We start from the raw sequence: 16,498 nt of genomic DNA, 5'->3' as shown, positions 1-16,498 counted from the left end.
TCCCTTTGCCTGGAACTTAAAAAGCCGTGTCCGCAGAAAGTTGGCAGCAACAAGTTAGTCGTCTTTCTCCCGTTCTTGCCTAAAGCGACTAGGTCTTCAGCGTCATTCTCCCGGGGTCCCCAGACGTTACTTTTTCTCGCCTCTAGCGACATCCCCATCACACGCGAATCCCTCAGCCCTCATCAAGATGGAGCAGACGGAAGTGGGGCGGCTCAGAGGCTGAGTAGGCTGGGCGGGTCGAGTGAGACAATTCCGCCCCGCAGCACCATGGCCGCGGGTGGGGAGTGCGCATGAGCAGCTGTCCATGGAGCTACCCAAGTCTGGAGAGGGAGAGCACAGTCGGGGGAAATCTGCGGCTGCGGCGCCCTTGGCCGGTGAGTGCGGGACCGGGCGGGAATCTGGAGACTGGAGACTAGGTGGGCCTGAGAGGCAGGGTAGCCTCGATTTTGTTTCCGTTTTTTAGGTTAAGGAACTCCTGGGGCGGAAGCCTTTGTTTTGAGGGAGGGGGCCGTGCTTGGTTCTTTATCTCCTACCCCCTTTTGTGGCCCGAACTCACTCCCCGCCCCCGGGTGCGCACGTCCCCGCCCTCCTGCGCTGCCAGCCGCGGGCCGCGGGGTCGGGAACCGCGGGGTCCGCTGAACCCCCGGCATCCTTTCCTGCCTTTGCGGAGTACCGGCGGCGCGGGCTGAGCCCAGCGGATCTGGCTGGGTCACGGTGCGGGCTCCAGGGCTCGCGCCTGGCCGGCGCTCACCTTCTAAGCGCCTACTGGTTGGAGGGCCTGCAGAGAGACGTCGCATTCTCAGGCAAGCTCTAGGCGCCTGACTTCTTGTGGGACCTGGTTATTTTTCCCTTTGTGTCCGGACTTTGCCGGGGCTCTTGCAGGGCCCTCGTTCCCTGAGCATGCACGCCACAACATTCCTATCCTGCTTTCCGTGTCTCCTATTCCTGATGCTCAGGAAATGCTTCCGGATGTCCAACTAAGATTTGAATAAGTAGCCTGACATCGTTGCTGGGTGTCCTCAGAGGCTGCCCCTGGCTGACAGCTGTGGGTCATAGAGACGCCTCTTGCGCTGTGTTGCTTCCTTGTTGCTGTCAGCGCAGCAAGTCTCGGAGGGGCACTTCCTCTGCAGGTTTGAGGATGGAGAGGTAGGTGGTCTCGAAACACTGGTCCTACTTCCCCTTAGGGACTGGGATCTTCTTGCAGCGCTTCTTCCTCCAGACAGTTTCATTTTCAGTTCCTTTTTTTTTTTTTTTTTTTTTTTTTTAATTGGTTAACACTTAGGATACGGACTTTCCAAGGCTCCTCCACTGAAGACCTTACTTGGATAGGAAAGGTTTGGGGGATCTTATGGGTAGAGAATTTACAAAAATTTTACCTCTTTCCTATCTGGATTATTTTATTGCTTTGTACTGTGTAGCTGTTTATTTCTGTAGGCATCTGTCTGCTCAGCCCTTTGTTTATCCTGCCCCCGCCCCCCCCAACCCCCGCAGGGTGTCAAGGTCTTAAGGCAGGCACCTCATAGATGGATTCATCTCCCATTGTCTCTTCTTCTGAACCCTGAACCTGGAGTTTTTTCCCTTCTTGCTGAGGCTCAGTTGGTTTGGAGTTGTCATGGCAACATTTTAGCAACTGTTATTCTACAGGAAGGCTTGGTCAATAAAATACAAGAGGCTTGAAGATGATACACTTGGATTTTAGGGTCTTTAACGAATGACATAAATCTGGACTCCCCAAAACAGGAGCCCTGTCAGTAGAATGGGGCCTAAGGGCCAAGTCTGGTCTTTGTGGTTCCGGAGGTTTTCCAGTGGGTTTCAGGTTTCCCTTTCCTAGATTTGAGAACAGGAATTTCTTGGTGTGCAATGTGTGGCTGAGAAGCTGGAAAAAGCGTTAGCATCCATGGCCCTGTGTTTTTTGACAGCTGTGGTCTAAACATGGCCGTTCCCTATGTCATGGCAGATCATAATAGCTTTAATAATCATCCATCCAGAAATATGTTGCTTCTCGGTGTTTCAGTATAGTTATCCCCTCCAACCAGGAGTTGGAATGATAACTGGAGGGGTGAAGAACACTGTTGGTAGAGTTGCTTTTTCAGTCATTGGAGCCCAGTCCTCAGCATCAGAATGGAAAAAGCTGATAGTCCCCTAAAGATGACTGGGTTATGTTCCTGGTTGTGTCTTCATGGAGCCTAGCTTCTAGAAACAGAGCGCTTTCAGTTTCCTAGACTCACTGCAGACTCCCTGATTTCTACCAGGACATAGCACTCAGGCCTGTGAGGCAGGAGATACAAAGACTTCCAAAGAAGGACCATTTCCTCGGATGCACCCCCTCACAGAGAGATGAAGGGGTGAGTGAAGAAGAGATCGGGTCTGGGATGGGAGATGGGAGGCCTGGGAGAATGCAGAATGGCTAAGAGCACTGGCTCTGGAGTCAGGCAGACCTAGATTTAGGTCCCAGCTCCATCACCTACTAGCTGTGTGATTTGGTTTCCTGTTTGTAAAATGCAAGTAGTGCTACCTACCTCATTAGAGCTGTTCTTATAATTAAATAAGAGAGTACTTGGTAAGTGTTTAGCTCAGCGCTAAGTAAATACTAGCTCCTGTTACTCTAACCTAACCTAACCTAGCCTTCTGTTGGGAATGCCAGTGAGTTTGGGAGACATTTTCATTCACTTCTTCCCTTCTTCTTCCTTTCGTTCCTTCACAGACAGCAGAAAACAGCTGAAACGGAAGAGGGGACGGTACAGATTCAGGAAGGTGAGTGGGAGAAACAGAACTGAGCTGAGACCAAGAGCCCATTGTGGCCTCTTCCTCTCCCCTGTGGGTCCATCTCCTGCGTACCCTTCTTTTTTTAAATAACATGCAGGTGGAACAGAGGGAGAAAGGCAGTAACAGACTTTTCTTTTTAATTCAGGTGCAGTGGCAACTGGGGAAGACCCAACCAGTGTGGCTATTGCCAGCATCCAGTCAGCTGCCACCTTCCCTGACCCCAACGTCAAGTACGTCTTCCGAACTGAGAATGGGGGCCAGGTAAGGGAGGGGGCCAGGTGGCTGCAGGTGTTACCTGGGGTTGGGATTGTGGGAGGTAACTGAACCTGTCATGGGGAGACCTGGTTTGGCGGATGATGTGGACTATTTGGAGGGTGGGGGTTGGAGTAGAAGGTTTGGTTATGTGTGGGGTAGGGACTATGCTGAAACCTCTCTATGGGGAAAGGAGGGAGAATGGCTGAATCTATGTCTCTGAAGGATTCTTGTTTGGGACCCTTATCCAAGAGAAGCTTTATGAGGCGCCCTGGTATCTCTTGTACTTACTCTCTTATTTTCTCTTCCTTTCCTTCCTCTTTCCTCCCTGCCTCTAGGTGATGTACAGGGTGATCCAGGTGTCCGAGGGGCAGCTGGATGGCCAGACTGAGGGGACTGGTGCCATCAGTGGCTACCCTGCCACTCAATCCATGACCCAGGTACAGGGCTATGGGCTAGGGAGGGGACTAGAGCTCTGGGTTGTAGGGAACCAACAGGATGAGGGTGTGGCTAGGGCTGGTGAGGCTCTCCCTTTCTGGATGTTTCTTCATCCTCCCAAGGGATAGAAGCTGCAGAGTAGTTCACTGGGAAGTATCTGACTGTCACTAGACTCTGTTCTCTTGCTCCCCTTCCCAGGCCGTGATCCAGGGTGCGTTCACGAGTGATGATGCAGTTGACACAGAGGGGACAGCTGCTGAGACGCACTATACTTACTTCCCCAGCACTGCAGTGGGAGATGGGGCAGGGGGTACCACATCGGGGAGTACAGCAGCTGTTGTTACTACCCAGGGCTCAGAGGCACTACTGGGGCAGGCGACCCCTCCTGGCACTGGTGAGATATTGTGTGAGGATGCTGGCTGGAGGGACTAGGATAGGCTGTGGGACATGGCTGGTGGGCAGTGGGCCTTTACTTATGATCCGTTAATGATCACTGAAGACCTGGACAGGCAGTGAGTCTGGGGCTGCCCTTCCAGCAGGAGGAAGTATGTCCTTTTTAGAGGAGGGTCCCAGGACCTTGGTCTTAGAGCTTGGTGAGGTTCCTCATCCCACATCCTGAGAGAAGCTGCCCTGCATCTTTGCAGGTCAGTTCTTTGTGATGATGTCACCACAAGAAGTGTTGCAGGGAGGAAGCCAGCGCTCTATTGCCCCCAGGACCCACCCTTATTCCCCGTGAGTAACCCTTGTTTCTTTTTAATTACTAGGAGTGGTCTTGATTCTTCCCAAATCTAGTGTAATTCTTTACCTCAAACTCCAGTCTCATTTTTTGACCTTCCCTCACTCTGACCACCCTGGGCTCTGTTGTTAGGAAATCAGAAGCTCCCCGGACAACTCGGGATGAGAAACGCAGGGCTCAGCATAATGAAGGTAGGTATGATCTGCATGTGAAGGAAGCTTGGAGCAGTCTGGTAGGACTAGGGACATCGGTGATGTTAGGGGAGATGTTCGGTAATTTTACTCTGGGGCCTCTAGTGGATTCTCCCTAAGTCACCTTGTCCTCTACTTTGCCTCACAGTGGAGCGCCGCCGCCGAGACAAGATTAACAACTGGATTGTACAGCTGTCCAAGATCATCCCAGACTGCTCCATGGAGAGCACCAAGTCTGGCCAGGTCATGGAAAGACCCTGGTAGTGGGCAGGATGCCTGAATTCTGTCTCCTGGTATCGTTTCCAGAAATGGTAGAGAGTGGGCACACATGGCAGTAGTCTTTTGTTATCTCTAAGGTTCTTGAATCCCTGGGAGAGGTTATTCGAACCATCCCTAGGGGAAAATGAGGTCCAAAGTGTGAACGTGTTTTTGGAAAGCAAGCCAGGTATCTTATATCCTAGTCCTCATTTTGTTGGCTTTTTCTAACAGAGTAAAGGTGGAATTCTATCCAAAGCTTGTGATTATATCCAGGAGCTTCGGCAGAGCAACCACCGGTTGTCTGAAGAACTGCAGGGGCTTGACCAACTGCAGTTGGACAATGATGTGCTTCGACAACAGGTCAGATCCCTATCCTCAGTGTAGCTGTCCTTGACCTTCATAGCCACTAACCCAGTTTGGGACTCCCTACTTTGTTTTCCATAGAGAAGGCTTCATCTTTTACCCCTCATCAGTGGGTTTCAGAATAAGTTCAGGTACTTAGCTGTGCCAACTTTTCTACCTGTTCCCCTTACTGTCTCTTTCCCACGTCAGGTGGAAGATCTTAAAAACAAGAATCTGCTGCTGCGAGCTCAGTTGCGGCACCATGGAGTAGAGGTCGTCATCAAGAATGACAGCAACTAACTCTGGGCGTTCAGGGGCTTTGGGCCCTACAACCCCTTTCTGAGAACTGCAGATAGCCCAGGAGCAACAGGCTAACCCTGTCCCCCTTTCCTTCACTGCCCACTTCTGGCATGGGACTGGGGGGAGTTCAGAAGGCGTCTTTGAACTGAGGCCCTGTGATACAGTGAAACACACACGTGGTGTGAAACATACACGTGGACGTGCACTGACAGCCTTGCCCAACCCCACCATGCAGCCCCTGGGCCCTTGTGCTCCTCTTGCACAATGCATGTGCTGTCTCCATGCTGGACACTGGACACACTAAACTAGGGGGCTTGCCCTGTGCTTGCTTAGGGTGCCAGCAGAGGGTCTGCTGACAAGCAATGGTCTGGCTTGCCCCAGGACTCTGGCGCTTCCACTGGTTCTTCCTTTCCCTGGAGCTCAGATGTGCACCTGAGGACTCTGAGGAACAGGATTTAGCAAGAAGTGGGGAATAGATGCTTAGCAGTGGCTGCTGCCCCAGGAAGAGGAGATTCTCCAGAAATCAGCTAAGGCCTATGCAGAAGTCTGGAGCCAGGGAGAACAACAGGCAGGGGCCCACTTGGGGCCTTCCCCCTTGTGGCCTTCCCCCTTGTGGGGACGGTTTTTTTTTTCTTCCTTTTCTTTCTTTAATTTTTTTTTTAATTAAGATAAAATGATCAGAGCCACAATCGTCTCTTGTTTTTCCTCCTCTTGTAGGCGCTAGGGCGGGAGGGAGGGTGCACATTGCACTTTGACCAGTAAGGGTTGGGCCAAGATTAGGGTGGGGTGCTGCTCCTCTACTCAATACTCTGAGCCTTGCTACCTGGGACAGACCAGTGAGTCGTTGGCCGCCCACGCCCAGCAATCGCGAGCATTTCCTCAGCGGGCTTATGTTAGGGGCACCGCGAATAGGCGCCGCGGGGGCGGGGCGGGGGCGGGGCGGGAGGCGGAGCCTTCGCTTCCGGTTCCGGTCTCGGCTCAGGATCGGATCGGGCTCCGGTTTCGCGAGGCCGGGGGAGATGCTGCTGGCACCGAGGGGGCGGGCCTGGGCCACTTTACTGAAACTCGCATTTGCTGCCCGCACCATGGCTGGAGGTACCTGCAGGGGAGACCTGGGGCCTCATCTTGTCCTACGTATGGCCCTCGGAGCGCGTGGTGTCCCCCGAGTAGAGGTGTACACGGAGGGAAACGCGAAAGGGCGTGGCGGAGGGGTCCTCCCCCAACTCCTGCGGGGTTGGGGCGCTGCCAGGTGAGGGGGCGCCGCGGCCGCCGGGTCTTGCAGTCCCGCTCCGTTCAAGGCTCTCGTGCCCCCTTCCTCAGAGCCCACAGTCTCGCTCCCTGAACTCCGTTCGCTCCTAGCCGCGGGACGGGCCCGGCTCATCGACGTGAGATCTCGGGAGGAGGCGGCAGCTGGGACGATCCCTGGGGCGCTCAACATCCCGGGTATGGGATTGAGAGGGGACGCCCCGGTGGTGGAGTAGAAACAATACTGGAGGGTCTTAGTCAATGGAACTGCCCTTAGGATGGTGTGAGGAAGGCACTGGTTACGGGGGTCCTGTATTCCGTTAGCCCTTCCTAAACTTCCCTTAAGAAGGGTTGATTGGAGGCGGATCCTGGCAGCGAAACTGGGCCTTCCAGTTTGAGGGAATAAGAGGCGATGAGGAAGGAGCAAGCCGCCTTCTCTATGCTTGACTGCCCCAAGACTGGATGCCTGAGTCTGCCCCCTCCTCGCAGCTAGGGAAGTGGCTCCCCTTCAAGGGTTTGGCTGACTTCCTGTGAAAGTAGACTGTATCTTGTCCTTGAGGTTTGGAGGGGGGAGGTCACCATGTGTTGTTTTGGGGCCCTCTGGAGATTTGTTCGACCACAGGACCGGACCTTCCAGGCTCAACCTCTGAACCTGAGATTGCCAAACTGCCGGCTTTCCATTCTATCCTCTCGACTCCTCCTCCCAGTGTCAGAGTTGGAAAGTGCCCTGCAGATGGAGCCAGCAGCTTTCAAGGCTTTGTACTCTGCGGAGAAGCCAAAGCTGGAAGATGAGAATCTTATTTTCTTCTGTCAGATGGGCAAGCGGGGATTGCAGGCCACGCATTTGGCCCGGGGCCTTGGATACAAAGGGTATGGAGAAGGTGTGGATTGCTAGCTGGGGTGTGACCAGGGACTGCCTTCTGGGCCTGCCCTTCCCTCACCCCTCTTTTTCTCCACAGGGCTCGGAACTACGCAGGGGCCTATAGAGAATGGTTCCAGAAAGAAGGTTAGGTTGAAGGTGGCCTACTGAATGCTCTCTCCCCTCTGCCCATGGCCACCTTAACTAAGAGTGATGAAGGGGCTGACTTACTGAGTCTGGCAACTCCTTATAGTGCTGTGCACTCAAAAGCATCAAATAAAGAGCATTTAATCAAAGTACTGGAAGCGCTTAATTGGTCAGTTGGACTGGAAACAGTTCTAATCTTAATCTGGATGTCAGTTCAGCCTTAGGTCCTTCCAGCATTCTCTCCTCTCCAACTCTCCCCACACCAACAAAACAAAACAGCAGTTTGCTGAGACTATAATTCTCCTAGGGACAGATATAGATATAGATATAGATATAGATATAGATATAGATATATAGTCACTATTTGAATATCTTTTTTTTTTTAGTGGAGGGACTGGGATTTGAACCTAGGACCTCGTGCGTGCTAAGCGTGTGCTCTACCACTGAGCTAAACCCTTCCCCTATAACTCTCTTTCTGGAACAATTGTTTTCAGTCCAGGATGCACATCAGAATCATCTGGTAGTTTAAAAATAAATAAATAAAAGGAAAAAAAAAAAAAAAAAAACCCCGAAAACTTTGGGCCTCATCCCAGGCTTGGAATCTTGAGGGTGGAATCTGGGCATTAGTGATTTTATGAACCCCTCAAGTGATTCTAATAATGCAGTCAGGAGCCAGAACTACTGCTTTAGACCAGAGGTCAGCAAATTATGGCCCCATTTGGTCTTGCTGTCATGACCATTTGTTTACATATTGTCTGTGGCTGTTTTTGTGCAAAAATGGCAGAATAGTTGCAACAGAGACTATACAATTTCATGAAAATTTACCTAAAAAATATACCCCAAATTCTTACTATCTAGTCCTTTATAGAAAATGTGTGCCTACCCTTGCTCTAGAGCTTCAGGCCCCCAGCCCCAAACTCACTTCCCAAAGACTTTGTCACTGGGTTAAGGAAATGAAAGGGCTGTCCCAGGCTGTCTAGTGAAGGAGTGGATGCCACTCTTAATCCCTGGACACGAGTCAAACACAGCTTACAGGTGTGAGGAGCTCCTCTCGTGACACCAAAACAGGTCTCAGTTTTTATCAGCACTTCTCTGATCCCATGCTGGATTTAACAAAATTTAACTGGTTAAAAAAAAATTTTAAAGTACATGCTTATCACAACAAAGTTTAACACTACATGGTAGGTGTGTAACTTCCCTCTAGCATGGTGCATAGTTTGATGCATATCCTTCCAGACCTTTTAAATATTTTAATGGCAGAGTTTTAATGTCTTAAGTTTGACTTCAAAAAATTTTATTTCTTTATTTGTGAGAGAGAAGGTTGAGTCAGAGATGAACCCAATTTTCTGATTTTTCAAGTTTCTGAAGAAAGTCCTTCAAACATTTCCTGCATTCCTTGCCCTTCTCTCACCTTTTCCTCTTCCATTCTGCCTTCTGGTCTATATCCAGCTCTCCTACATCTTTTATCTCACAGTCTGCATCGCACACTCTACACAATCCTCCTTTCATCTGGGCTCTCCCCCTTCTTTCACAGAGCTATTTCACTCTCCCTGGACTAATCACATTACTGTCTGTGCTTAGCTGGACAATTTTGGGTCTGGAGATAAAGTTGAAATATGTGAAAGAGTCTAGTTTAGGATTTGGCAAATAATAGGTGTCACTCTTTCCCTATACCAAAATTCGTTTGGTTCTCAGATTGGTTGGGAAATTGTTCCTGGGGTCTAATTTCCCTCTTTGAGTTTTAACTGTTCTGCTCTTCTTCTTTTCCCTCCTCAAGTCTTTTAATTCGATTATAGCATTTCTTGTCTTTTTTTTTTTTTTTTTTGAGGCATAATTTACCTACAATAAAATGTACAATTCTGAAATGTTCAGTTCATTGAGTTTTGAGGATTCTAGGCCCACTTGTAACAACCATCCTAAGCAAGATATAGAGCACTGAAATCCGCCAAATTTCTCTGGGGATCCTTTCTGGTCAACTCCATCCTTAATCTCTTTCTAGGCAGCCATTTTCTATCTTCTATTACCTAAACTAGTTTTCTAGCTTCCTTCTTGGCTTGCCAACCTATACTGTTTGTTTTCTTCAGTTTAGCTGATGAGGGTTAGAAAAGATCCAGGAAGTAAACTGAACCAGCCCATGACATGACCATGCCCTGTGGCTTGATCATTGTTCACAGAACATTCCTCTTTCCCTCATTAACTATATGGTTCATAATCTTGATAGGCTGTTCCAACTCATTACCTTGCCCTTTAAAGTTCTCTTTCCCTTTCGTCATAGCCAACTGTTTCAGCAGGTGAGGCTGAGCCAGAATTTACCAGTTCTACGTCCCTGCCTTGCTTTCTGCCTTCCCAGGCTGTATCAGACTCCCCCCTCTCACTATGCTTTATCTACCCTAGGTTTGTGTTGACTGTGTCATCATAACTACTACGCTACATGTTTGTGGTTTCTCTCTCTCAATTGATTATGAACTCCTCAAAGGCAGGAACTGGCTTTCATTTCCTTGCTTCCAGTGCCTCGGACAGGAGTTCTCAGTAGGTGTTTGTGGAGCCTCGCTAGCCTCTCCACTTTCTGAATCTTCTAATTTCAGTCTTTCTGAAACAGTGCTGCCTGAGCAATCTTAAAATAACACACATTTTTATCTTATCAGTCAGAGTTGATAATTTACAATAGGTCCTTGTTGCCTAGTGGCTCAAGCACACTTCTTGGCCAGGCCTTTCAAGCAGTCCGTAGTCTGGATCTGCATCACCCTGCCTTTTCAAACTTATCTTTCAGTGCCAGCTCCCATCAGGCTGGTTTTTCAGTGGCCTAAGTAGACCCTACTCCTTCCTGACCCTGGCCTTTACTCACCATCTTCCCTGTTTGGGAAGCTTCCAGCCACTTTTGTACCACTCTGAATTTCATAAGAATTAGAAGAATGTCTTTGGCAGGGTGCTCGCTGTCTTTATCCAGAGGGCTTTGAAACTGAAGGAAAAGGGAGAAAAATAACCAGATAAAATTATATAACTAATCCATGAAGGACACAAGAAGCGGGAGAACACTGGGTAAGGCACACACCTCTATGTAGCACTTAATCACGCTGTATTACAGCTTTCGTGGTTCTTCCCCTTTGGACTGAGTTCTTTAAGAGGTAGGAGTGTTCATTTTTGTATGATCAACAATTAAACCAGAACTGGACATATAGGAGGTACTCAATAGATGTTAAAGTTTTATTGAGGTATTTAGTAATTCCCAGAGGGGAAAATGCAAGGGGAGAAGTTGGGAATAATACTCACAAATGGTAACATGTTATTTTGTGAAGAGAAAAAATTTTATTTCTTTCATTTTCTTTTTATTGACGTAGAGTTGATTTACAGTGTTGTGTTAGTTTCAGGTGTACAGTAAAGTGATTTAGTTTTGTATATATTATATATATTCTTTTTCAGATTCTTTTCCATTATAGGTTATTACAAGATATTGAATATAGTTTCTTGAGCTGACCAGTAGGTCCTTGTGCAAGTTACTTTTGAACTGTTCTAATTCTCACTTTCCTTATCTGTAAAATGAGGGTTAAAAGACATCTCTTTGGATGGTTGTGAGAGTTTACTGAGTTAACATATGTAAAGGGCCCACTAAATAAAATGGATGGATTTAAAGATGTATATATGAGTAAATGCAAGATGATATATAAAATAGCATAGATATCATTGAAACTTGATGGAAGGGAACTTATGACTGGCAGTGGGAAATTTTTAAAAGATAATATATTTAATAGAATAGTCACACATCATAAGTGTGTGGCTTGTTGACTTTTCACACACTCACTCAACCACCACTGTGGTCAGAAAACAGAAAGCTTCTACATGGCAAAAGCAAACAAACAAAAACAAACAAACATTCAAAAGTCAAGTCAAAGTCAAAACTGGGGGAAAAATTCAACTCATAGTATATGCAAAGGGCTAATTACTGGAATATATAAATGGATAAGAAAAAGACAACTATCCCAATTAAGAAATGAGCAAAACAAATGAAGAGACAGTTCACAGAATACTCTTAAACCTACAAGAGTGCTCAGCTCACTCATAATAAGAGATATGCAAATTAAAACTAAATTGATGTTTCAATTTACATTTATAGATTAGCAAAAATTCAAGTGTTTTATAAAACACTTTTGGCAAGACTATGGAAAAATAGATATGCTAATAGATTGTGTAAACATAATTGGTACAACCTCTGTGGAGGTCAATTCGTCAGTATCAATCAAAATAACTGCATATACTCTTTGACCCAGCATTCACATTTCTGGAGATTTATTGTACAAATAAACTTGCATCCATGTGAAATTATATATGTGTGTATGTGTTTTTCTATTACCTTATTTATACTAGCAAAATGCTGGAAGCAGTCCAGGTGTCTAAGTTAAAACTGGCTAAATAAACAACAGTGTAAGCATACAACAGAACATTATATAGCTGTAAAAAAAAGAATGAGGAAACTCAGTGTCCTTGCAAAGGATCTCTAAGACACATTGTTGGGTGAAAAAGAAATGTAATATGCTATCCTTTGCATAAAAAAACAGGTAAGATAATATAAATACATATTTATAATTGCTCATGTTAGCAAAAAGAAACTCTGGAAGGACACAGACAATTAGTAAAAAGCCACTCCCTGAACACCTCTTTAGCATCCTTGTTGCTTCCTCCATTCAGGTGCTTAGGAAAAATCCTAACTGTGGTCAAACACAATTAACCCGTTACTCTCCCTGCTGTCAAAAACAGCTGGAGTAAATTCATACCATCTTGACTGGTCTCTTTTTGAATTTAAGTCCAAAGTATCTAGTGGGCACTTAATACTGCTCACCAGTCCTAATACACTTCCCAAGTATGTTCAGTTTCTGTCTCCACTTCTCCCCACTCTTCAATCTCCTAAACTTCCCTTTTTCCTCTGTACTTTTAGTTAATGACTTTACATCATACTCCAGAGACAGAAGAAACCAGACTGAATTTTCATCATCTTCCAACCAACAAATGTACCATAGGCTTCCCTCCTGTTATGATAGATGGTTGTCCCTGCTCCCCTTTGACCTTCAGTTTGAGCTCTGGATCCCATTTACTCAATGGCATAGTACTGTGAGAGGGGAGAGTATAGCTCAGTGGTAGAGTGTGTGCTTAGCATGCACAAGGTCCTGGGTTCAATTCCCAATACTTTCATTAAAAAAAAAAAAAGAAAAAAACAACCAATTATTTCCCCCCAACCGAAAAAAAAAAAAAAAAGTGAGAGAGAGGGAATCAGAACAAAACAAACAAAAACCTTGGTACTACAACTATCCCCTCTTTTTCATCACCGTTAATTTTTTCCTTTCTATGGGATCATTGCCATTAGCAAGCACTCATCTCCATGTAAACAAAATACCTACTCTGCCTTCATCCAACAGCCTTCCAGCTGCTGCTCCTTTTTACTGCCCTTCTCAGCAAAATCTCTCCTGAACTGACTATAGTAACAGTCTATATTTCCTCAGTTTACATCTCTCCTCAGCCTACTCCATACAGGTTTTATTGTCTACTCCACTACTCCATCGAACCATGAACAATATACACGGATTAGTTATTAGAATGCGTGATAATAGGAAGGGGGCATGCCTCTGACCTAGGTGCCTCTTTTTTGGTGAAGGCAGTTCCCAAAGAGGCCAACAGCTGAGGAAATAGTTCTTCATTTCTGAAGGGGAGTCTGGGTAGCACATCACAGCACCCATTACAGTATGTTTTTATGTGCAGAAAACCCTACATTCCAAAAAGGATAAAAGAATTTTTTAAAAAGTCAGGGCTAAGGGAAAAATTGAATAGCATAGTCAGATGAAGTCAGGATAAGGTCAGATGGAATGAGAAATGCATGTCAGTTTTTGAACTCCAAAAATTTGGATTGCAAATTTGGGTTTGGTCTTCCTAGAGACTAAAGCCAAATGACTAACAAGATTGATTATAAAATGTAAGGTATCCATACAACCAATACATGAGAGAAGCACAGCATTTCTCAACAGGAACCTCTGGAAATATCTATACCCAGAGAGCTATTAGTGCACCATGCCAGCTTGAAAAGAGGTCACTTAAGGATTCTGTTTGCAACTCTGCCCTTGTTCAACATTTTAATTAACTTATTGGATTGGGTCATAGACAGCAGGTTTATGAAACTTCCATATAACACAGATTCAGATGCTACTGCTAATACACTATATGACAGAATCAAGATTTATATTTAATATTCCCTTTCAAGATTTTCTACCTTACAGACAACCTCACTGGCCTGAAATGTACAAAGTCAGCTTAAAAAAAAAAGACTACAGAAAACAAATGTCAATGACAACGACATTTAAAATTTTATTATTTCTTTAATCAACTTTATGGGACAAGGAAACTGATGACTATCAAATTATTTGCATGCTCCAAAATTACTTTGATTCTTTGTAAATATAAACATAAATGCTATAGAGAAATAACTAGGATGCATGCTGTTTATATTTACTTTTTTCATTTACTAATAATCATTAGCATTATTTCATGTATACTTTTCTGTATATTAATATGCTTTTCTATATATTAATTCATTTTCAAAACAACAAAAAAAGATACAAATGTATGTATGTATATGCATGACTGGGACATTGTGCTGTACACCAGAAACTGACACATTGTAATTGACTTTACTTAAATCAAAAAACAAAAAAACCCCAAAAAAACAAACAAAAAAGAAATTGTGTAGGGATAAATGCAAAATGTACTTTGGTTAATAACAATTGCATAAATATAGTATGTAAGAGACCTGATTTAATAGTAGTCCAAGTGAAAATAAAGACTTATGGGTTTCAGTTTGCTGCAAATTGACTATAAGTAACTTAATAGTTACAATAATATTAATGTTATTAATTATTAATCCTATAATATTAATAAATATTTGCAAATGCATTATTTTTAAGGTACATTAATCATTCCAAATTTATTTTTACTATTTTTTTTATTGAAGTATAGTTGATTTACAATACTGGGTTCATTTCAGTTGATTTACAATATTGTTTTCATTTCAGATTTACAATATTGTATTCATTTCAGTGACTAAGTTATTTTTTTTGATTATATTCCATTATAGGTTATTACAAGTTACTGAAAATAATTCCCTGTGATGTACAGTAACTCCTTATTGCTTATATATTTTATATATAATAATTTGTATCTGTTAATCCTATTCTCCTAATTTGTCCCTTCCCACCTTGGTACATTTGCAAATGTATTCTTTTTTAATTGAAGTATAGTTGATTTACAATATTATACCAGTTTCAGCTGTACAGCATAGTGATTCAATATTCTTAAAAATTATACTCCATTTAAATGTATTACAAAATAATGGCTCTATTTCCCTGTGCTGTACAATGTATCCTTGCTGCTTGCCTATTTTATACATAGCAGTTTTCATCTCTTAATCCCATACTCCTATTTTGCCCCTCTCCCCACTGTATACACTAGTTTGTTCCCTGTATTGTGAATCTGTTTGTTTTGCTATATACATTTATTTGTTTTATTTTTCAGATTCCAAAAGTGATAAAATACAGTGTTTGTCTTTGTCTATCTGATTTATTTCACTAAGCATTGTACTATTTGCATCCATCCATGTTGTTGCAAATGGCAGAATTTTGTTCTTTTTGTGGCTGAATAGTATTTCAGTGCATGTATATGTGTGTGTGTGTGTGTGTGTGTGTGTGTGTGTATACACATCTTCTTTATCCATTCATCTGTTGGTGGACATTTAGGTTGCTTCCATATTGTGCCTATTGTAAATAATGATGCTATGAGCATTTAGGTGCATGTATGTTTTCAAATTAGTGTTTTCACTTTCTTTCGATATATGCCCAAGAGTGGAAATGCTTGATTAAATGGTAGTTCTATTTTTTGTTTTTTAAGGAACCTTTATACTGTTTTCCATCCTGACTGCACCAAATTATATTCCCACCAGCAGTGTAGGAGGGTTCTCTTTTCTCCACATTCTCACCAACATTTGTTTTTTGTAGACTTTTTGATGATAGCCATTCTGGCAGGTGTAAGGTGTAAGGTGATATCTCATTGTGGTTTTGATTTGCATTTCTCTAGTAGCAATGTTGAGCATCTTTTCATATTCTTGTTAGCCCTTTGTATGCCTTTTGTGGAAAAATATCTATTTAGGCCATTTTTAAAAGTGGGTTGTTTATTTTTTTGATATTGAGTTGTATGAGCTCTTTGTATATTTTGGATATTAACCTCCTACTGATCATATCATTTGCAAATATTTTCTCCTATTTAGTAGGCTGTCTTTTCATTTTGTAGATGGTTTCCTTTGCTGTGCAAAATCTTTTAAGTTTAGTTAGGTCCCATTTGTTTATTTTTGCTTTTATTTCTTTTGCCTTAGGGGACAGATGAATAAATATATAGCTATGACTTTCTGTCAAAGAGTGTTTTGCCTACATTATCTTCTAGGAGCTTTATGGCTTCAGGTCTTACATTTGGGTCTTAAATCCATTTTGAATTTATTTTTCAATATGGTATGAAGAAATGTGCCAATCACATTCTTTTACATGTAGCTGTCCAGTTTTCCCAGCACTACTTATTGAAGAGATTTTTTTTTTCTCCATTGTATATTCTTGTCTCCTTTGTCATAGATTAATTGACCATAAGTGTGTGGATTGCAAATGCATTCTTAGACTGTAAATAAGAGTGATGAAAATAGCTATCATTTCAGTACTGAAAATGTACCAGGCCCTGTGCTGTGCATATTACATCAGTTATATTATTTAATTTTTATTTTGCTATAAGATAAGTCATATTACCATCATCATAACTGCCTCCCAGATGGAGAAACTTTCAGAGAGATGTGAGCTGGCCAAGGACAGATAACTAGTTGGGAACTGAGTTCGAACTGAGATCTGTCCATCCCATGGAGAGATAGTTTCTCCAATGCCTATATGAAGA

The 16,498-nt window shown here is 44.0% G+C and overlaps 2 protein-coding genes across 9 annotated transcripts; both read left to right on the top strand.

Annotated features, from left to right (window-relative positions):
• The first annotated feature begins 223 nt into the window (after nt 1–223).
• USF1 (upstream transcription factor 1) lies at nt 224–5,972 on the top strand. 5 transcript variants are annotated; one of them, XM_045517146.2, is made up of 12 exons: nt 258–374; nt 957–1,146; nt 2,253–2,345; nt 2,705–2,754; nt 2,912–3,027; nt 3,357–3,458; nt 3,655–3,850; nt 4,101–4,188; nt 4,325–4,383; nt 4,532–4,626; nt 4,873–5,001; nt 5,194–5,972. In XM_045517146.2, the coding sequence occupies exons 3-12, from the start codon at nt 2,338–2,340 to the stop codon at nt 5,281–5,283; spliced, it is 933 nt and encodes a 310-aa protein (XP_045373102.2). In that variant the 5' UTR covers nt 258–374; nt 957–1,146; nt 2,253–2,337; the 3' UTR covers nt 5,284–5,972. The 5 variants fall into 5 exon arrangements, with proteins under 5 accessions (XP_074205796.1, XP_074205792.1, XP_045373102.2 ...); XM_074349695.1 differs by lacking the exon at nt 957–1,146 and having other exon boundaries at nt 224–374; nt 3,655–3,667; XM_074349691.1 differs by lacking the exon at nt 957–1,146 and having other exon boundaries at nt 224–374.
• Nucleotides 5,973–6,033: 61 nt separating this feature from the next.
• TSTD1 (thiosulfate sulfurtransferase like domain containing 1) lies at nt 6,034–7,686 on the top strand. Of its 4 annotated transcripts, none has more exons than XM_010955665.3 (4): nt 6,223–6,378; nt 6,604–6,726; nt 7,236–7,398; nt 7,488–7,686. In XM_010955665.3, exons 1-4 carry the CDS (start codon nt 6,303–6,305, stop codon nt 7,537–7,539), a joined length of 414 nt encoding a protein of 137 aa, XP_010953967.3. In that variant the 5' UTR covers nt 6,223–6,302; the 3' UTR covers nt 7,540–7,686. The 4 variants fall into 4 exon arrangements, with proteins under 4 accessions (XP_045373101.2, XP_010953967.3, XP_010953966.2 ...); XM_010955664.3 differs by having other exon boundaries at nt 7,236–7,409; XM_045517145.2 differs by lacking the exon at nt 6,604–6,726 and having other exon boundaries at nt 6,034–6,378; nt 7,236–7,409.
• The last annotated feature ends 8,812 nt before the right edge of the window (nt 7,687–16,498 follow it).

Source organism: Camelus bactrianus, chromosome 21, assembly GCF_048773025.1.
Source record: "Camelus bactrianus isolate YW-2024 breed Bactrian camel chromosome 21, ASM4877302v1, whole genome shotgun sequence".
Classification (NCBI taxonomy): Eukaryota; Metazoa; Chordata; class Mammalia; order Artiodactyla; family Camelidae; genus Camelus; species Camelus bactrianus.
The sequence above is the reverse complement of the archived record's forward strand: the minus strand, read 5'-3'. Positions and strand labels throughout refer to the sequence as shown.